This window comes from Drosophila santomea, chromosome 4 (genome assembly GCF_016746245.2).
Source record: "Drosophila santomea strain STO CAGO 1482 chromosome 4, Prin_Dsan_1.1, whole genome shotgun sequence".
NCBI lineage: Eukaryota > Metazoa > Arthropoda > Insecta > Diptera > Drosophilidae > Drosophila > Drosophila santomea.
Window position 1 is genome coordinate 804,108 of NC_053020.2, and position 22,916 is coordinate 827,023.

Here is a 22,916-nt window from a genome sequence, read left to right on the forward strand (position 1 = left end):
TAAAGCTTGTCGAACAAGTAAATTTTATATACAAGAATTTTTAAATCGTCAAAAGAGGTTTTTGTTTAAAATATAACTTTATACAGGAATAATCTTTGTGTGTAGTAATGTATATTATACAGGATACTTCCTGTATACTTAACGTATGTATCCGAAAATCATTTTATAATAATACATCCTTACACAGGATGATTGCAGCGATATAAACCCTCACCTGCATAATGCCAAACCGGCTGAAAAAGACAAACCGTTTAGAAATCCGTTTACAAATATGAAGACGTCTCTACATTCTACATTAGCTTCATGACAACAAGACCATGAAATGTAGATGCGTCTGCGACGATTAATAATATTCATTTATACCCTCCACAAATACCCGTTACTCAGCTAGTGGAAGTGAGAAGCAGAAATTTCAGCATTGACAGTTTTTTTGCGGTTTAGAATATTTAAAAATATTTGTATAAGTCTACAGAAATGTACAAGACTTAAAAAAAATGAACAAATATCAAAACTTTTTTTAAAAGTGTGAGCGTGGCAGATTTGGGCGGCTTATGGGCGTTAGGGTGACAAACAAATTTGGTAAATCGATAGAAATTTACGAGACTTATAAAAAAAAATACCAAAACATTTTTCAAATGTGTGGACGAGGCTGGTTCTTTGGCAAATAGTTCCTGAGGTCGAGGCGAATGGACGGACACGGCCAGATCTACTTGACTTAACATACTATATTATTAATTTAAATATATAATATTGATTTTAATTTGATTAAAATTTTACTACTGCAAGGGTATATAAGATTCGGCATGCCAAAACCATCTTCCTCTCTTGTTTCGGGTGAGTTTGGGTCAGCCTCATTGAGTGTACATGTTTCCCTGCAAGTTGATATCGTTCGTATATATACATTTTATAAGCTTAATATCTTACCCCAATTAGCTTATTGACTAAGGATTATTACGCTACAATGCATGCTAGTCCTGATTCCTTTCGTAATATACTTATCAAATGGATTTCAATTAAATGTACAAATAAATTAAATTACTCAGAAAAAAAAATCTCTATTGGCGATGAAAGTAAGTAAATATACTTTATTATACTACAAGGCCGACCATAAATTCTGTACTTCTTCTATTATATTATATAAACTAAACTAGATAATCCGCAAAAGTCGTTTTCATCGACAATCAGACTCCTGTTACTCATCAATTGGGAGTGCTAGGGAGATTTTAACTGACTGTTATAGAAAATTGAAATTGATTGAAATAGAAAAAATGAATAGTACAAAAAAATTTTCATATTGTCGGCGTGTTTTAGCAGACTGTGTGCGTTAGAATGGTCGTGGCCAAAACATTTTTAGCATATCGATAGATATATACATAAGTGACAATATATGTAAATACATATACATATATATATATTTGTGTCTTTCCAATTTTCATCAATACATCAAAAACATTTTGGTCACGATAGTAGGCGTGACACCAAAAAGCCGCTTACACTTTAGAATTTTGTTTGTTTGTTTAATTTTAATATTTTTCTTAACAACTGATTTGCGAAAAAAATCAAATGATCTTTCGTTCGCACGACCAGCAGCTGAGTAACTGGTATCTGATTTTCAAGGAACTTGACTATCTATCATTCTATCTTGATTTTAATGACAGTTAGCTGTTTGTTCTAAAGTGTTGTAATTAAAAAACATTACAGTGGACGAGACAATCAATTGAAAAATGCGGTGCAGGGTTGATGTGCTTACTTAAATTGTTGGTACTCGCAAAACCTCACTAATAGTGGGCACATAAATAATTCTTCTGTATATAGACTATAGAAATTAGGCGTTGTTGTCTAAAACAAATCGCGCCTGCGCAGTCCTATAGACTACTACAAAAACAGTGCATATGCTTTGCTGATCAAGAGCACCAAATTCTTTAGACCTGCCAGTAATAGACAAAAGCTCGTGGAGTACGCTTCGTTTTCGCAGAAGAATTAATTTCGTGTTGTGCTCGATCTATTTTACTTGAAACCTAGTTGTACGTACCAAGTGAAAAGAAAATGTTTTAAACAGACCTACTCAAAATTAATGTTTAATTTATGAATATATGCTCATATTTAACGGCTGTCCACACCTAAAGTTGTGTTACTTTTTATATAAATTCCCTACTGTACACCACTGTGTTATTTTAAGGCCGATTGCTCATCATATGTATATGTACACTATATATGTACATATATATATATAAATATACGGCAAAGAAAAAATTTAATTTTTTAAGTTTCAACTTTTTATCTGTAAAGTGAAGTGATGATAAACATGAAATAATAATTATTTTAGAATTTTTGCAATTCCATAATTATCAAGAAAACAAGTGTTTTATAATTTTAATATATTGTAAAGAAATTGAGTGCGTGTTGTTCTACACAGATATCTCGGATGGCGTTGTGTAACACGTAGTTGTTGATAAAAATAGACTTTGAAAAAGCCTAAAACCTGTTATGAAAATTCGGAACAGTACATGGCTCTGGAAGTGTGAATGGGTTTGTTTAAAAAACTTCTAACTTAGCTCTCTCAAGATGTTATATTTTTATTAATATAGGGCTTTTTCTGATTTTCCCTTATAGCGTTTCATTTTGTATAAATATTCTATGTTGTATCCGGATATTTATATATAGCTACGAATCTTTCTACAAATAAAAACATATTTGTGTGAGTTTCGTATTCGAATATTCAGGTTTATTTCTCAGCCGGTGACTGCGAACGGCTAAAAATAAGCATGCAATACATGAATTTTCGTTTATTCAGTAAAATGTTTTCCATTAACAATATCTATGCTGAACGAGGAAAAGGCGATCAAATTTCCAAATTCCAAAACTTTGTGGGTCGTGTGCAACTCAAAATACATAAATACGTATGAACCGTTTAGGTTCATTGTGATTTGGTTTAGTTTACAGTTACATGGTTAGGTAACTTAAAAAAGCCGACCATAAACTATTTTAACTTAATATATGGCGACAAACGTTAGCAACATGTCCTTTTGTTTTTAAAAAAAACTTGATATGGCCTACTTACTTATGGTATAGTTGGAAACGAACACAACAAAAGAAATCTATCGCTTAAATCATTGGCCCCACTAAAAGGTAGCTGAAAATATAAAGGGATTCCACGCCAAGACTTTGAAAAAAATTAAATGGTCACCATAAAGAGCGGCAGTGTAAAAATACAAATGTAATAAATTAGAGCTTTGGAAGCGGAGGTAAAATCCAAAGAAATATTTGATCTTTCCAAAAAATTGACATTGAACGGAATACTCCGTTTAGAAGATATTTTCTAGAACAAGACTTTTCGAAATAAAACTTGTTTCTGTTTGTCTATATGTCCCAAAACGTTATTTTAGTGTTCTAAAAATATATTTTGTTTTAAACAGCTATAGATTCACAGCCGTTGAAGACGAAGCTTATTGAAAACCCTCAGCATGGGGGTGGCTGAAGATTTCGCTCCCAGCTTTGTTAAAAAGCCACAACTGCATCAAGAAGATGATGGTAATCGATTGATATTTGAGTGCCAGTTATTGTCATCCCCGAAACCGGAAATTGAATGGTTTCGAAGTGACAATAAAGTAGTAGAAGATGCTCGAACCAAATTCAAAATTCAACCCGTTGGAGAGAACAAATATACGGTTGTATTGGAGCTTGATGATGTAGTTGAAACGGATGCCGGACTTTATAAAGTCAAAGCTAAAAACAAGTCGGGCGAAGTCTCTGCGTCTATTAATTTAAATTTCACACGTAAGTCGAGCAGTTTTAAAAACACAATAAATGTATACCCTTGCAAATGAATTAGTGTTTCAAAGAAAAAAATGTATACATAGTGAAGAATTCAAGAATTCATTTCCGCTCTATAAAGAAACGTTTTGCTTAGAAGGGTTTTTCTTACATGGGGTATATCAATTTTAGCAAGAAGCTACATATATGATATAGTGCTCCAATCCAGTCCATTTCGACATATGTACATATATCCTCCCTGCGATAGAATGCAGACTTTTGGGATAGTTTCATGAAGAGTTTTAAATCTGATAGAAAACAATAACACTGGTATAAATTAAGTTTCTAATGTCTCATTCACTTCGTTGCAAACTTCTCACTGAAATCAATATACCTCCTCCAAAGAATAATTCTTCCGTTTATCTCATTTTTTTTAATCTGCAATTACTGCAAGGGTATAAGAACTTCGGCTTGTCGAACAAAGCTTTCTATTTTATATATCAAAGTTAATGATTTAAATCAAACAACAGGGATTAGAGGATATTTCTTTAAAAATTTAGTATACATTACTTTTACGTATACGAAAATATTAAAATAATTACAAAATTTTACTCTACCTTTGAAAAAAATTCTCTAGCTGCTGACGAACCAAAAGAAAAGTAAGCCATTTTTATTGCTCCACTGCTTTATTTTTAAAGAAACATGAACCTTAACAGTGCTATTTTTAATTGATCTTCTATTATATAATAAATGCCCAAAATAACGATATTTGGTTAGAAAAAGCTTAAATTATTTTTTGCATATTGAGCAGAACTGCATGATAATACCGGCATTATATATTTAGAATTGCTATTATTTTTCTTTAAAAAGTACTTTTTTACTAATGGGGGTTTTGAATTCAATACAGATGGTAAGTTTTCATTTATGGAAAACGAAGGGTAAGTAAAACGATATTCATTATTATGGTATTTAATGTGATCAGTAAAATACATACAGTTCAGATTAAAAATAAATAAATATCAATAAAAAAATGGGACTTCTAAAGTTTATTAAGTGCATATTCGGGAAACAAGAAGTTAGTGTAAAATGAAAGTTTACAATCTTTTTAGAAATTTCACGGCAATATAATAATATTGATATGTAAACAATATAATCAGATTTGTACAAAAACCCGAAAAAAAATGCTATAGTCGAATGTTGATTATCGGTAAAAACTGAGGAAAAAATAATAAAATAAATTTAAAAATTCTTCGAAAGTTTTTGCCAGTTGTGGGCATTACAGTGATCGTGGCAAAATGAATAAACAAACCTGCACTAGTCTATGTCTCTGGAATCCGCATGCCTAATCTCAGTTTTCATAGTTCCAGAGACCGAGGCGTTTATACGGATAGACGGACATGGCCAGTTCCATTCGGCTATTGACCCTGATCAAGAATATATATGCTATATATGTATAGACGAAAACGCTTGTTTCTGCCGGTTAAATACGTTTAAAGAATCTAGTAACGAATAATGTGTATAATAATCATGTCTACCAAATAGAAATACTGCGGTCACTGTATGGTAAACTTTTTTTTAAAGTAATGGTGCCATTTTTACCAATTTTAAAAAGTTTTTTATTTTTTTTTTATTTAACTTTTTAATTTTTTTTCTGGTTACACAGCTAATAACACCGTATACATACATACATTACAATTTTTAACCTTTTTGTGCAATGTGGAATAATTGTCTTAATGCTTGTCTTCTTACGATATGTTTAATGTAATGAGCTAATCTGATAAAAAAAAATGGTCGCTACATGATATATGCGTACGTTGCAGACAAATCGACGGATTCGCGCCGACATTCGCGAAAAAACCTGCCATACGACAGGAAGAAGATGGAAAACGATTATTATTCGAGTGCCGCGTTAACGCTGATCCAATACCCACCATTATTTGGTTCCATAATGGAGCTGCTGTTAAAGAATCATCACGCCATAAGGTATATATACTTAAAAATATAAATATACAAATGAAAACTCCACGTATAGCAATTTTTTGATATCTTCTTAATCAAGCAAAACAGCATTCATGCCTTAAACAGCCGCAATGACATGACATAATTAAGCTTCACTTTCTAAATCTTATAGTAACCGAGATTTCGAAGTTTAGACGGACATGGTTAGATCGACTAGACTAATCGATCTTAATCAAAAATATATAAACTTTATAGGGTTGAAAACTCTTCCTGTTGCATAGTTTTCAATTAATCTAGTATGGACTTATACTTTACGAGTGACGGATAGAAATAGTTATAGTCTATAATCTAAAGATATTCTACAAAATTATATATATATATAATATAATTAATTATAATATATATATATAATTTCGTCTCGTCGTTTATTCTACACAAAACTTTTAACTGTATTGACATTTTTACAGCTTACTGTGGACAAAGACGTTCATTCATATTTTGCAACACTTGAAATACTAAATGTAACAGTTGAGGATGCTGGAAAATACAAAGTGAATGCAAAGAACGAATTGGGCGAGAGCAACGCTACAATAAGCCTAAATTTCGACAGTAAGTCCTAAAAGAATGCATGATATGAACATTAATTTTGCATTTCATTTTTATTAACAATCAATATTAAAATGTATTGTTTTGCAAGAAGCCGCAGAAATAACTTAATCGTGTTTAATCAACAATGCTTAAAATGTGAGATCAATTTATGGGGTATCTTTATAATAATCTGTATTTTATTTTTTACGTTTGTAACTGAAATACAAGTATGTATCGGTAGATTGTTTAAATTGTTTAAGTTATGAGGTGGAAATCACAACACAGATTTGGTAATTAGAACCTGGTATTGATGCAATTAAATAGGCATAGTAATGGTAATTTAACATTTTTAACGTACAGACCTTGTTATTGGAACAGACTGTGTCATTTTCAATTTGCGCTATATGGATATTTCAACTCTATATAGGCGACGAAGCCCCCGTGCCGGAAAGCGCAGAAGGCATTAAGCCAACTTTTACTGAACGACCAGTAATTCGACAAAGTGAAGATGGTGGAAATGTAACGTTCGAGTGTAGATGCGTTGGAGATCCCACGCCAACGGTCACATGGTACGAAAATAACTTTATCGATATATATATTCACCATATGAAAATTCTCAATGAAAACTAATTAAAAAAAAAAACAAATCAAACAGAGAGACTTAAATATATTTGGATGTATTGATAGCAAAAAAGCAGCATAGGTGACACCTTGTTGTAAATCAAGAAATAAACGGATTAGACTAAATCTTAATTTACTTCACTTCACGTTTCTACAAATACTTTTCTTCATGTGCACAAAGGTCTCATGGCGAGACTTTACTAAACGAATCCAATCGCTACAAAATGTCTGTGACTATGGATCAAAAACTGTATCACATTGCGTGTCTTGAGATTAGCAGTGTGGTCTCTTCTGACCAGGGTGAATATCGCGCGCAAGCGAAAAACAAGCACGGTTCTGGAGTCGCAACCATTAATCTTAATTTCGAAAGCGGCTCGAAAAAGTAAGGCAGCAAACACGCTTTTAAAGATAATAAACAATATCGAAAGTTATACCTCTTCCACCTCAATACAGAATTCCGGATGGAAAGTCGCCGCGATTTCCAAAAAAACCAACGATCCGCCAAGAGGAAGACTTGCTCATCATGGAATGCGTCTTGGAAGCGCATCCGGTTCCGGATATAGTCTGGTTTTGCTCAGATAAGGAAATCTCAAATAATCAAAGAACGAAAATGACTCGCAAGGCAATAACTAAAGACAGCTACATTCTGACTCTGGAAATCCAAAATCCCACCAAAGAAGATGGCGGAAACTATCGCTGTAACGCAATAAATATGTATGGCGAAAGTAATGCAAACATTGCGCTTAACTTTCAAGGTACTATATTTTTTCTTTACTATGTAGTGATTTATATAATTATGTTATATAAATTTAAACCTAAAGGCAGATTCTGTTTTTATCAAAGGAGAGCTTAAAAAGGGAAATCTAGGACGGTGCTCTCTTATTAATGGAGACAGAGACTTCTATGTAGGCTTGAAACTTATTTGAATTGTGTAAAACCATTAATTGAATCAACCCTTATTAATTATATAACTTCCAATTTGGTATAACAAACTTGTTTAATTAAGCGTTTTAGTATAAAAATTGATGTCGATCATTTAATTCGGGTACACTGTGATTTAAGATATGGGTTATAAATTGGTTAATTAAATATAATATACGAGTATATATTAATATATATATAATAAATATAAACATTATTTTGCTGTGCACTTGTTTCGATATTTATAAGAAAATTATATAGTACTCAATTGGCTCTTCCGATTCCAAACCTTTCTTTAAAGTTCAAAATATTACTTTAACAAATAACAGCTACGTATACCTCGGTCTAGCCTTTGCTAGTTAATTATTTGGAAAATATATTAATTCCAAACTAGATCCTATGCTTCCAAGTGAATTCATAATATTCAAATAGCTATTCGGATATAATCTCTTGCTTTACGCTTTAATTTTACAGCAACAATTTCATGAGCAAACCTTTCCTTTATAGTAAGCATGCAATTAATTCATTACCTAAATGTCTGCTAGATATAAAAAAAAACTTTTTGCAATCAAAAAGTCAAAAGCACTTTTATCCGCAATACATTGCTTTCACTGCATATTACTTATTTTTTTGGTTTTTTTGTCATTAAGGTGCGAGCGATGCCAACGGGTTTGCGCCATCTTTTATCGAAAAACCGAGAATCATCCCTAATGAGTCAGGCACATTGATCACCATGAAGTGCAAGTGCAAGGCCAAGCCTGAACCTACAGTAACATGGTACAGGGGTCAGGACTTGGTGGAGAAGAGTAAGAAAATAAAAATTAACACAACAGTTATTGCAGAAGACACGTATGAGCTGACGTTGGAAATTAAGGTTAAGATCATTGGGCATAGTATAACAGACAAAGATTATTAAATTTATCTATCACTTTTAGGATCCTGGAGCAACAGATGGTGGGACCTACAGATGCAATGTGAAAAACGAATACGGTGAATCAAATGCAAATCTTAACCTTAACATTGAAGCGGAGCCAGAACCCGAAGGAGAGGGACCAACTTTCATAGAAAAGCCGCGCATTGTTTCTGAGAACAACGGTAAATTGGTTATAATGGAGTGCAAGGTCAAGGCAGATCCGAAACCAGATGTCATTTGGTTTTGCAACGGAGAAGTCATCAAGGAAAGCAAGAAAATTATGACGCTTATTGAACAGCGTGGCGATCAATATTACATTAAGCTGGAGCTATTAGATCCGCAACTACAGGACTCCGGCCTTTACAAGTGCAACATTAAGAACACGCTGGGAGAGCTTAATGCGAACCTTACCCTGAATATAGAGAGTGCGTATATGTCTAGTCAAAACAAACACTATCTTATGCAAGTGATAATAATTCATATGTTTTCAAATACCTCTTTTCTCCACCAGTCGTTCCTGTTATTAAAGACAAACCAAAAATTATAAAGATTATAAAAAAACGTACTGTAGTCATTGAGTGCACAGTAGCATCGAAGTTCGAGCCCAAGTGCACGTGGTACAAGGAAGCCAACACTGTAAAAGAGAGCAAGCGACACGTTTATCTGGTAGAGCAAACAAAGGAAGGTGAGTTCGCCGTCAAACTGGAAATCAACGATGTTCAAGAGAGTGACAAGGGCGCCTACAAGCTGGTGGCCAGTAACGAGAAAGGAGAGGCAGTTTCCCAAATTGTCAACCTCGTTGACATTCCCGAGGAAGAGCGAAAGCCCTGCAAGCCGGAAATCTCGAGAAAGCTCGTTGATCAGAAGGTCGCTGAGTCGAAGACCTTTGAGCTTTTAGTCAGCCTGTCCCAGTCAGACCGCAAGTGCAAGGTTGAGTGGTATAAGGGAAGCACCGTTATACGTGAAACCAAGGACATAACCACCACGTTCGATGGAACAACAGCACGACTAACTTTTAGCTCAGCAAGGACAGAGCACACATCAAACTATAAAGTAATTGTGACCAATGAAGCCGGTAAGGACGAATCATCGTGCAAAATAACGGTGGAAAAAGGTACCAAGAAGAAAGAAGAGAAACCAAAAGAAAAGGAAAACCCCAAGACTGAAAAAGAAGAGGAGCAAAAGGTAAATGAAAAACCAAAATCAGTAATATCAGAGAGTGTAGACAACCCACAGCAAAAGTTAGAGTCTGTAGCAGCACAGAAAAGGCAGATTAATGAAGACCAGGCCATTAATTCAAAGCAGATTTCCGTTGACCAAAAAATGGAAAAACAAAGCACCCTAAGTGTTACAATTAGTGATAAATCATTAGGCACAGAGGTTCATGAGGAATTTTCGCAGAATATGACCCAGCGCTCAACTTCAATTTTTAAGATATTGGTTAGTATGTGGCACGCAATGAATCAGCAATGAAAAATTGTCAAAGAATTATTTTACTAATGCTGTAAAACATATGCAGTTAAGCCAATCCAATAAAAAATCTATTCAAATTTTATTTTCATGTACGTTCCCGCATTATATTATTACGTCCAGTCCAATATTTTTTAAAATTTTTGATTTAATTTATCAATACAAGTCATTTTTTACCATACAGCCTCGAGTACCTACATATCAATTACTGCAACTTAAAAGGAGAAATGCATCGAATACTCCCCTGGACATTTCACAGTCAAATTCATCTAAGGACTTATTTGGTGTAACATTAAAGCCTATTGGTCAATTTTATAGTGAAGAGGTTTGCACTTAAACAAATTTCAACGGTTAGAAGATTAATTTTATTGTATCACTTTCCATCGAATTTCTCCAACAAGTCTTTCCGCTTAACTTTTCTACTTGGACGACACTTTTATAATTTTGAGCTCTTCTGCTGCAGCACACAGGAGTTTTTTTTAATACAGTTCTAGTCCTTTTAGAGTTTAAAACAAAATGTATACGATTAGTCTTTGAATCTTTTAATAATTCTATTCTTCTTCTATGTTATAATACGTTTTCTTATCTCCTTAATACCTACAAAACTTTCGTTTTTGTTAATAACAATACACATCAATACACTGCAAAACAAAACACTCATCACATAAAGGAGATCGAAGAAGATGAAAATCAATCCGGTCAACCTATTACACAAACGGATGGGCGAATTAATAAAGAGCAGATAAATAAAGGCGACCCAAAAGAAGAACTCACCGGAAAGGAAAAAATCCCGGATAATAAAGACTTGCCGGAAGTAAAAGAAAGTTCCATTAATCTGCAAGGTAGTGGGGACCATGAAGTTCCAGAGCCTAAGAAAGCTAAATCTGACGCAAAGCACTCAGGCAAAAAGGACAAACTAGATCAACCAGATTCTAAGACTAATAAAAACATATCTACTTCAAATCCCACCAAAACCAAGAATCAAGACTCCGGAGAGGTAAAATTGAAAGGCCTATCAGCTACACTGCCGCCAAATATTCGCTTATATTTTTTGCCAACAAACTAGCCTCATTATTAAACTATCACTCTAAAATCCACAGCATGTTCCGAGGGTGGTCCATTTTTTAAATCTTATACTCTGTTTTTTGGTGCATGTATGATATCCTGTAATTGATCAACTGGAAATTTCACTTGGATATTGTATTTGCCCTATTGTATGGCCTAAATGAGCGATTTAGAAATCTGGACCACCCTTATGTTTTTACTGATTTATTCTGTAATACTTTATGTGTACAAAATAGAATTAAAAAACACATATTTGAAAATATTTATAAATTTTATTCACAGCAAAAAGCAACGGAACAAATTGACCTCAAAAAAGTTGATCGAAAGGTAAGAAAACCATTTTAGAGATGTATTAAAAAAGGACAAAATATTATTGTCGTAAACTATATTGTATAAGTACATTTACACAATACACAACACAAACAGATCAATCGTAAATTAGCATTCGGGACTAGCATTACTGTCTTGACTCCTTCGGTTTCTCATTCATCGTTATCCCTTGTGAGCATATGCAAGTTTTATTATTTAAAGTTTACAGTTGTGCATTTTTTGTTGTTGGGTTAGGCAAGTATTGTGTCTGTCAAAGAGGAGGTCTCGTCTGATGTGAGCCGCAAATCAACAATTAAGGCTAAAGAGAAAATCATTATCGATGATAAGGAGATATCATCAAGAAGGTCATCTCTGGCGGTAAGTCATATCATGCCATTTGTTGTTCCGTGTTCCATTAACCGTGCAATATATCAATTTTGTATTTAACCAAAAGGTCGAGGAATCTAGTACAGAATCCCGAAGGTCTTCTATCATAGACAAAAAACCATTCGAGGTGAGTAGTCAATATATATATATATTAAATATATATATATCCTATTAACACAAGTGTTATGGAGGAGAAAAATTGCGAACCGTAACTTCAAATTATAATAAGTGTTTTGGGTTCATTATATATTAACTCCCTTAAAATCCCTATACATAAACCTATAAGAAACCATTTCCCCTGTAGCAGGTTGATAATAAAACAATTGACGCTAACAAAAATCCACAACCATTAAAAGAAGAGATACCCAAGCTAAAACCTCCTGAAAAACGACGAACTTCAAAGGTAAGAGGCTTAAACGAGAACCAGTTTAATATTAATATTTCGTTTTGTTATGTGTTATGTTATGTGTGAATAATTAAAATTGTTTTATCCTTAACAAATGCTTGAAACTATTATTTACTTTTATATACATGGGCATTTCCTTTTAAAAATAAATCTATAGGGAATATGCTAATTGAAAAACAAGAGAAAAAAATAAAAACATTTTTCAAAAGTGTAGGCGTTAAAGTGGGCGTGGAAACTTTAGTAAACAAACTTGCACTGAGCCTTCGTCTTTGGAATCTGCAAGCCAATCTGTCCGTCCTTATAAACGTGTAGATCTAGAAAACTCGAAAAACTAAAGGGGGAACTACAGTTTTTTCGTCGATAAACTAACATGTTTGCGAAATTAAAAAATTAAAATAATTAAAATTAATTTCGTTGGTCTGCATTCAAAATTTTGATCTTTAACACATTTAATACAGCTTATATGCTCTTTATATGGTTCGCTAGTTTTTTCAAGTTTGCGACCAAGAAAAAAATACTCGCTCGGCGCAAGTCACTTCCGTTAGGTCACAATTTCAACAAGAGAGAACGCTATAGTCGAGTTTCCCGACTATCTGATATTTTTCATTTTTTTATTAGTCTTATAAATTTTATATCGATCTGCCAAAAAACTTTTTGCCACGCTCACTCTAACGCCCACAAACCACCAAAAACTGTCAGTGTGGAAGACTCTTCTTCGTACATCCACTAGCTGAGTAACGGGTATCAGATAGTTGGGAAACTCGACTATAGCGTTCTCTCTTGTTTTTTTTATAACTTTCTATCGATAATTTGAAAGGATTTTAAAAGTTTCTGGCTAACCTGGTCAGATAATCAAAGAACTCGACTATAGGGTTCTCAATTGTTTTATGTATGCAAGTGTGTACGTCTCCTTCCTGTACGTGTTTACATGTCTTTTTCTATCACTTGTTTATTTGTTACTGTGTCTATCTATTTAATGTGTGATATAGGTCATGGAGGAGCAAAAACCCGCCGAAGAACTTCCAAAGCTGCGTAAGACATCGATCGCCCAAGTTAAAGAGGAAGCAAAGCCTGACGCGCCCAAACCTAAGGCCAAGGCAAAAGCAAAAGCAAAACCGAAATACGAAGAGCTACCAGAAATTCCTGACTATGAACGTCCACAACTTGAAAAGTATGAAAAATCCGATTTTACACCATCCGACTTTGCTCGTGATCTGGAAATACCAAACAAGATGGAAAAACCCATATTGGACAGCGGAAAGAAAGATCCTGAGGCCCTTGTGCAGAAAAATGGAATTGCTAAAGTATGTTTTGTTTTTTGTTTTTATGTTTAGTATGAATAACCTATTAACTGGCAAAATAACCAATTAACTGGTAACTGTGTTCGTATGCAGAAGACCGACATTATTGAAAAGTACGCAGAGGAACCTAAAGGATTGAAAGTCGGCAAAGGTAAACTTCCTGATGAAGATGATGGTCGAGATGGCGCCGTGCTTAAACCAGTCATCATTGAGCCCGAGGTAATTATATTCATATGTCACATCATTAATAACATACGCTAGAATGTGTTTAAAACACCTTACGAATTATATATTATTTTTAAATTATTTTCTCCACACCAAACCAATTTTCAGAATGAAAAATCGGATTTTGAAAATAAAAAACATAGTGGGGTAAGTAAAGTAATGAAACAGAATGAGCCAACAAAAGGACATGTGCGTAATGTTTTTCGGAAACTATATTGTGAAAAAATGTTTCCATTTTGGGTATCATAGTTCCCTTATCCAAACTAATTAAAAAAAACCCCTTGAAAAATGCATCTAGCAGGACGACAAACCATCTGTACTAGACATTATAAAGCAGCGACGTCGATCCTCTATCAGAAATCTGATGACTAAGGAACCAATTCAAAATGAATCATTCCTTGGGGTAGTTTTAAAGCCAGTGATAAAGGATGTAAAAGAGCAAGCTGCTCCTCAGCAAGCTATGCAATTAACAAAGGTAAAAGCTTTGAAATCTTCTCCGCAAGCAATGCTCTGCTGTAATGTATCTATTTTATGGACTACAATATTTTCTAGTTTTCGAAATCTTTCAAACTTTCAATCTGTGGGTAAATCTATGCCTGGTTTTTCACTGAAAATGTTATACATATTGGCTCGCTCTCTCCTTTAGTCTGTCTCTTTCTTTCTCTTTGTCTCTTTTCCTATCTTTATCTCTGCCCATGGCTGTCTTTTTTGTCCTTCTACAATATTTGAATTCAATCATCCTAACACCTATAAAATCCATCCACCGAAGGCAAATGCAACGGAGCAGTTCTCTCCCACAAATGCAGTCAAGGCGCAAGTATCTGACTTGAAGAAGCCTGAAGCTCTTGCGACTCTTGAGGACGATTATGAGCGGCCTGGCTTAGAAAAATATGATCCTTTTAGCATTGATAAGACCAAATCAGAGAAACTGACACCATCCATTATCACACCAAACACTAAAGGTCCTGAAGTAAAGTTGCTTGTAGAAGAAACTAAGGTAAGCACTTGCACACCCAATTTTTTTAATTTATGCGCTACTTACGTCTATAAGAATTTTTGTATACATTTGAACGCTTCTGACTAATAGTGTATAAAACAAATACCAAAACACAGATTAGTTAGAAAGTACATGTTTCCGCACATTTAGTAGGTTATTTATATACATAAATACAAACATATTTTATGTATATATATTTATATACATAAATACACATATTTTATGTATATATATTTATATACATAAATACAAACATATTTTTATGTATATAAATAGCTTAATAATGTATGTATAAATAAATGTTTTTATTTATTGTGTTGAAATGCAACCGTTGCTCATAATCCATTTAATGTCTGTCTGATTTTGTCGCTCCGTTTTCATGGCAAAAATTATTTTAGTTCATTTATTTTTAATTTTTTTAAATAATTTAATATAAACTACCAACATTCTTGCACTGCCTTCATTCGACTTCTCATTCAAAGCATTTCCTCAGTTTAGTGATTAAAATGTCAGCCTTTAATTTTACAATAACGGTGGGTATTTTATTAAATTCACAGTTTCACACGCAGCTAATTTACCAACAACACGGATACAAATATACACAAAAAGAAAGACTTTTTCAATGTTGCCCATCTGACAGCTTATAACAATAAAAAGAGCTGTTTTCCATTTATACTCTGAACTAATAATTCGAATATTTGTTTTAATAGGAGGAGAAGCCAAAGGTCCAAAGAATGCAACCACCTGGTCCAGGTGACCCACCCAAGATCGAAGTGATTCGGGAGAAGCGACCATCACTGGCACCAGAGCCCCCAAGTCGCCGCGGATCTCTTATTCCCCCAGCAGATACTGGTCGACGACCATCTCTGATCATCAATGACGAGGTAAGTAGTGGAGACATGTTTGGGATTATAATAGATGTGGCACCCAATAAAAACTAGCCCTAAAACCATGATTCGTCATAAATCAGGTTCAGAATAACTATAATTGCAAGGAAAATTGTATTCCTTACCTTTCAGTTTTAAAAAACAATGTTATTTCTAACATAATTTCCCTGTAAACTTGTTATGAATTTCATTTATTCAAACGTTTTTAAAACTTGTAGTTTGCTAGTAATGTTAGTTTTTCGGAGTGTTTAAGCTAAGGGTGACAAATAGTTCGTTGAAAATGATTAAAATGTGGCCCGTCATGGATTCAAAAAAAAACCATTATAATATATTTGAATGGGGGACTACTACTTTTTTTCCTTATTTTATATATATGTGTATGCATGCGTTTACCCGTGTATATTTATATCAATATTACATATTTTGTGTCCTTTTATCATGATGCTTCGATAAAATTATCGAGAGGCTTTCTTTTTTATTTATAAAAAAATCAATCATAAACTCTTTTTACACTTAATGGGTACCCTTAACTATTTGAAGTAGTTTAGTTATTATACGGGAAGGAAATGTATTTAATGTTATTGCTTTTTTGTCAATTACCTGTGATAATCTCTCATTAAGTGTTGCTTTATAAGAAAAGGGAAGTTACTGCAATGTACCTAATCTATATACGTATCTACTATGTTCCCTTTTATGTACCTACCATATATGCAAAACGCCCTTCAAACTAAACAACAACCAACCTGTCAACCAACAATCTGTCAATACTACTTCATTTTATAACAAACCAACAAAAAATGTTCTTAAAATCTCAACAACAAAACATTAAATACTCCAACACACCCTTTGCATTCAACAACACCATTTGTACACCCACTCCGCAAATCCTCCATCAATCAACAACGAAAAACAGAAGAAACTCCGTCCTGGCGAAGTAATGGACACGCGGGTAAGAAATCTCATATCTACAATTGAAGCTTCGCAGTCTACTAAGAATATCCGTAAGCAGAATTTATTTTAGAGCACAACAGTTAAATTGCGAACGCAATTAAGTGAAAGTGTGGAATAAACAATTACGAATTTTTATACAGTTGGGTCTAGAAGAACCGCGGGTTGTATATGTATATATAAAAACATTAATAATTACAAAAAAATCAACCAAAATGTTAGTGGTCTAAAAATAATCTGCATGAGCCCAGATATACGTGAAACTATTATTAGTTTTTTTTTTTTGATAAGCGAATCGTAAAAATATATCGAGCAATTTGCAGCTGAACATTTTGCTAGGCTTAAAAATACATTCTTGCTCTTTAGATACAGTTGATTGCTTAATGGTATCTAACCATGACTGCCAAAGAGTACATACATATGTTAATCGTGGCCTTCGTGCGACGGAAATTCACATGTATTGTGATATACATAAAAAAATGCATATATTTCGTAATTATGCTTTGATTCTATTTCAATGATTGGTGGCCTCTAGAAAACATAGTTTCGATTCGAATCGGTTATTTCAGCAGAAATATCTTATTGCTCAAATAAATAATTGCCAGTGAGCGGGCAACACCTAATCTTAACACAGAGTTGGCATAACATGAGCAATCGATTCGGTATAATGTAACGATAAGTATTTATTTTAAATACCGACTTTTTTAGTTAGTATGTGAATTAAAAAATTAATAAATACTCGAACATAGTAGGAGCACACAATCTGCTCAAATTATACTCTCCCGCAAAAGCTTACAAATTCCAAACAAAATAAAGCCATTACCTACACAGACTGATCAACGAATTACCCACTTACAAGTCGTTTTAATTCTATCACGTATGCTATGCTAGTGTTAAACACATTGTTCAGCATTATAATACGATTCAATAATATTACAGTTATTGAGGCCAGGCGAGGTCGGTGAAGGACAGGTGAGAGTTAGCTGCACATGATTGTTACATAATACGTTTGTGGTAGAACTTTTCTATAACTTTTGGTGATTTGCATTCCATCTCAAGACAAGAGAGCAAAGAGCCCAACACCTGAGAAACTAGCTCTTTGATTTGAAAAACATTCCCAACTACACGATTCATATATAATGCCGAACACTCTCCCATATACCTGTAAAAGTGCAATGGGTTTTAAAATTTTAACTACCGCAACTTAAAGAAGAAGAATACCAATTTTTCATAGGCATTCACTAACCTCTTGGCATCCAACATCCACTTTACTGCACTTATACATACATACTTGTTTCAAATTTATGAACTTGGCTTATTTTTGATTGCTGTAGTACTAAGCCATGCATGTACACATTAAATATTTCATAAGAATAAGCACTAAAAACAAAATACAACAGTTTTTCTTAATTTCGCGACCTAATTTCTGAATTCAGTTTTCCATTTACTTGGCATCATCTTTTAAGATTTCAGAACTTGAAAATATAAGTAATCCACTAACTAATACTCTCGAAAGAAATTAGGTCGTTCTGGTAGTGTATAATTTTATCGGCAATAGAGCCACACTCTTTATTACAACCAAATGAAGACCGTGGGAAAGTTGAAGGAGCTAACTGTTTTTTCACTTTTTATTTTTTTGAATACGTTAGCAAAAGCAACATCGACCCGGAGAAATGGGAGACACGAAACAGGTCTTTGAAATTGTGGTCGAATTTTTCGTTCATTTCTGCAATTACTCAGTGTTCGCTTGCTTTTTATTGTATATAAAATGATTAAACTATGTAAATACCCCTATGTTTCACGATTAAAAACTATGTACAAATATCAAAGCTGATATTTTAATAAATTTTGTTTATCTATATGGAAACATATAGAAGCCACGCTAAAATTGCGTTATGCTGACTGTTGTAGGACCAACATATTTGCTTACATTTATTAAATATTTTCCATGATGTCAAGCAACAAGGTTTCTATAGCTTTGCTTCCATATTAGTTTCTGTCATAGGTTCGAACGAATCTTCCCATATATAATTATAATAAGTGAAAAACCGCTTACAGTTTTTAAAAACTTTTGCTCATTAAATAAGACGACAAATTTTAAAAAATATAAATCTATTGCTGTTCTTTCCATGCTCATACGACTATAACATTTATATGTCATAGTAACAATTATAACTTTAGCTCTATACACTGGGGTATATCACTTTAAAAAATTTTATAAGGTTATAATTTACCAATTAGAGTAAAAAATTTTTGTTTGGCTGTAAGATATATTGAATTAAATGCTTAGAGTTCTGGGTAGAAAAGGCAATAATAACGAGATAAAAAAAATGTTCGTAATAATACCCATTTGGTAGTGTTTTACGCCTCTTACGCCCCTTACGATCTTACGTTATATAATATATTTTGATTTAGGATGTTATCCTTCCTAATCAATAAAATAGTTTTGTTTTTTTTTTAGGCTAGTTAGAGCGCTACATCATTGTAATAAGTACAACTGCATCAACGCATTAGAAATTGGTTTAATATAAACTTACGTACAAACGGATATATATATATTACTTGAATAAATAGTATAATATTTACGACTGTGACGATTCAGAAATTTACTTCTATTAACAAAATTCATTCATACATATGTCTAACATTCAACACATAGAATTTGTTTGTAGTATTCATAAAACCTTTACTTTGAAAGTTAATTTTACAAAATTAGCGGAATGCCTTTTAGTTTTAAATTTAAAAAATTATTTTGTCCTCACCTTTTGTTTATTAACGGATAGATACTTGTTATTCAGGCCTTTTCCGATCCAAAAAAATACACCAATAAGCTGGTTTTACATATTAATACCGGTTACTCGTAGAGTATAAGTGTATACAAAATTAGTATATAAAAGTGATGAGGATCACAAACGGAATTCATCTGCTTATGCCTGTCTGTCTGTCCGTAGAGCGGTAAGAATAAAAATGCAGATTCTTACGCCCACTCCAACGCCAACAAACAAAGTTGTCACGACTACAATTTTGAAAACAAAATTGTTTTAATATTCTATTTTAATACTTCTTTTGCCATTTTCTAACGATTTACCAACCACATTTTTAAATTTCTTATATCTGAGTAACGGGTATCGTTTGGTCAAGAAAGTCGACTGATACGTTCTTTGTTCATTTTCCTCGGTACATGCTTGTTTATATTTTAAGCCTCATAAATATCAAAGTAATAAATCTTGAATGTGTTTTAGGCGTTGCAAAGAATATAATTTCTTTAATTTTATGTTTAATATTTGTTTATCTGTTTATATTTTTTCCTGTTTCTATCGCCATCTATGTCAATTTATACGTTTGTGGTCTATAGCGGCGTAGACCGTCGATTGATGTACGCCGTCCAAGCGTGCAAGATCTAGAAGATCTTATTAATAAGCCATCCACACCTTTACGCGATGTCGGTGATGGCGGTCCTCCTTCTATCGTTGATGTCCAAGAGTCTTACTCTGTTGTGGAAGGTATGTATATGTGTAAAAGAAATAATTTTTTAAATAAAAAATAACACACATTTTCCAGGTATGTACCAGGTATCATAAATAACCCCACTGTAAAACCCAAATCCGTTATTCTATCCATAATTACTTGACTTCTCTTCGAGCGATATCAAGTTATACATATGGAAAACCTATATCATAAAATTCTGTCTAATCATTTCTAAGAAATTTTTGTCAGATCTGTACATAATTGTTTACAAGATTTACCATGGAGATGTCTGAACGCAGTGTTAACTTTAAATACTTTATCCGAATGAAAAATAGACGTACTGACATTTCTTTGGTTTTTATTTTCCTTTAAGTAATATACAATGTTATATCATTTATCAAAACTCTAAACTTCTGAATCTGACTAACAAAATTGTAATTTTTAACACGTGCATGCTTTGTACTTGTTTTTTAGACTCGACTGCTTACCTTACCGTCGGCGTCGAAGGTAGTCCAGCACCTACGTTCAAGTTCTACAAGGGAGTTAGCGAAATTCTTGAGGGCGGTCGGTTTAAGTTCCTCACAGATGGGCAAACAAACACAATTACCTTGTGTATGCGTAAGTGCAAGCCCAATGATGAGAGCAAGTACAAGATAGTTGTTTCTAACATTCACGGTGAGGATTCAGCCGAAATGCAACTCTACGTATCTGATTCAAGTGGCATGGACTTTCGTGCCATGCTCAAAAAACGTCGTTATCAAAAATGGGACAAAGACGAACAGGACCCCAATTGGGGCGACCTAAAAGAAACGGAAAAACCGTTGCCGGCCCTTAAAAAAGTTGAAAGGGTAAGAACCAAGTTATTCGCTTTTATTAGACATGCTGATGATAGGGTGGAATTCTCTATAATTTGTTGGCACTTTGATTCAGTTAAGTTGACTACATTCTTATTAAATTTGTGGATTACGTTCCTAGACCTAGCACTTCACATATTTATTTCTTTTAACGAACTTTAGGCAATTTCCCAATAAACATTTTCGATTAATAAAACTGAAATTTAGGGTCCAGGATCGCGTAGACCATCTTTAGCAGAGCTGATTCCCGATTGGCCGACATTACATCCGTTTCGGCGTGAGGAGGTGCGCTCTCCCTCTCTTTACATATATATAATTTATTACCGAATTAATTCTCAGATGTGATTACCTATACTTTTCAGTGGTATAAGCGACTATTGATTTTTGGTAATTTTGTATAGCTACGGGTCCTATCAACTTATTTAATGGCTTTTTTTTTTTGCCCATAGTCTCGAATTAATTCGCAAAGAGGTTTTCTAAATGTCATTAAATAAAGCTATGCGTTTGCACTAAAGTAAATCGATATTATTTGAATTTTGTTATCTGTTTCTTAAGCTATGTGTCATTTCACGAAGAGTTTTCCACTTAAAAACATCGCATTTGTACGGCCTAATGTTTTTAACTGCATAAATTATAAGCGAAGTTTATGCAAAAAAGCTTGACATAAAAATACCGACAAAATAATCCCTTTGAGTTTCTTTTGCGCAAGTAACAAAGGGAATACAATTTTACATAACATTTAAAAATAAAATGTTTGAAGTGAGCTTGTAGTTTAAATTCGATATACGATAAATAATACGAGTACTAACAAGAAAAAGTATACAATCTATAGCCTTTACCATTAGTATTGGCTGGATTAAAAAGTGGTTTTTTGTTTAAAACTATATTACATAAATGAATAAAAAGTTGCCATATTATAATATAACACGAACTGCAATTCGTAAAAATTTGAGTGGTCAACTTTTAAAATAAACTTTTACTGTTTAGTTCTTACTAATATCGCAGCAATTTTTATTGAGACTTCATTAAAATCTTTTATATTGGTAAAATATAAAATATAAAGCAAAAGAAAAAGCTACATAACTTAGTTAAAGGGAGTTCTCGGCAGATGCAGCAATACATCTATGATAAACTTTCAATGTTTTATTTAATACTTTTATTTACCGATAGAATAGAAGAAATCGATCGTCTGTCCGAACTCTTGTCTGCAATGCGCCTCCGCTAGGTTGACCTTCCCTTTAAGTTAATAAGTAAGACGATTTTTAAAAAAGACTGTCGCGCTTAAAAATGGCATATGCCAATGAACATTGATTGGTATTTACTTCTTAATACAGACAAGTTATTAAAACTAATAAAATCTATTTGACTTATGCTAAAAGGTTATTTGTACATATGTATGTACGTATATTTCGTCAAACTTTTAATACGTGGCGAAAAAAGCGAAATAATCTTTTGTTTTTTGGGCTCGCATCTACAATAATTAAGAAAATAACGAAAGTAACCCATCTTATCAAAGTACGTCACACATATAAATAACTTTGTAATAAACATTATAAAGTATTACATCCATATATATGTGAGAACCATTTTGAGAAGATTATATTTAAATAATAAAAAGGCCATTTAGTAATCGTATATCAAATTTACACACCTTTACCCATTTTTGACAACGTATCAACTTATAATATGTGAGCACAGAAGGTTGAGTCGTTCCTCAGCCCACTTATCGATCAATTTGCAAAAGAAGGAAAGGACAAAAAGGTTGTGTTTGAAGCCAGATTCAGCAAACCCAATTGCAAGCCCAAGTGGCTGTTTCGAAAGGACGTAAGTTTGCTAATAAAGCT

The 22,916-nt window shown here is 33.3% G+C and overlaps 1 protein-coding gene across 35 annotated transcripts in view; it reads left to right on the forward strand.

Moving 5' to 3' along the window:
* Positions 1–1,918: 1,918 nt before the first annotated feature.
* LOC120454887 (twitchin) overlaps positions 1,919–22,916 on the forward strand; it is a 50,135-nt gene continuing 29,137 nt past the window's right edge. For 2 of the 35 annotated variants that reach the window (XM_044006501.1, XM_044006518.1), the window contains exons 1-27: positions 3,417–3,777; positions 4,661–4,691; positions 5,574–5,736; positions 6,180–6,321; positions 6,728–6,869; positions 7,103–7,303; positions 7,375–7,676; positions 8,493–8,716; positions 8,778–9,180; positions 9,267–9,940; positions 10,896–11,222; positions 11,573–11,617; positions 11,855–11,977; positions 12,054–12,113; positions 12,291–12,389; positions 13,382–13,696; positions 13,787–13,912; positions 14,027–14,065; positions 14,217–14,393; positions 14,688–14,915; positions 15,626–15,799; positions 16,716–16,751; positions 17,690–17,722; positions 18,400–18,441; positions 20,106–20,253; positions 20,693–21,066; positions 22,771–22,896. In XM_044006501.1, coding sequence (XP_043862436.1) covers positions 3,465–3,777; positions 4,661–4,691; positions 5,574–5,736; positions 6,180–6,321; positions 6,728–6,869; positions 7,103–7,303; positions 7,375–7,676; positions 8,493–8,716; positions 8,778–9,180; positions 9,267–9,940; positions 10,896–11,222; positions 11,573–11,617; positions 11,855–11,977; positions 12,054–12,113; positions 12,291–12,389; positions 13,382–13,696; positions 13,787–13,912; positions 14,027–14,065; positions 14,217–14,393; positions 14,688–14,915; positions 15,626–15,799; positions 16,716–16,751; positions 17,690–17,722; positions 18,400–18,441; positions 20,106–20,253; positions 20,693–21,066; positions 22,771–22,896 — 5,067 coding nt within the window. In that variant the 5' untranslated portion in view covers positions 3,417–3,464. Of the gene's footprint in view, positions 2,025–3,416; positions 3,778–4,390; positions 4,413–4,660; positions 4,692–5,573; positions 5,737–6,179; positions 6,322–6,727; positions 6,870–7,102; positions 7,304–7,374; positions 7,677–8,492; positions 8,717–8,777; positions 9,181–9,266; positions 10,196–10,409; positions 10,551–10,895; positions 11,223–11,572; positions 11,618–11,854; positions 11,978–12,053; positions 12,114–12,290; positions 12,390–13,381; positions 13,697–13,786; positions 13,913–14,026; positions 14,066–14,216; positions 14,394–14,687; positions 14,916–15,406; positions 15,449–15,625; positions 15,800–16,715; positions 16,752–17,689; positions 17,723–18,399; positions 18,442–20,105; positions 20,254–20,692; positions 21,067–22,770; positions 22,897–22,916 lie in introns of those variants that run through there. The other 33 variants (XM_039640484.2, XM_039640487.2, XM_039640500.2 and 30 more) reach the window with 33 other exon arrangements.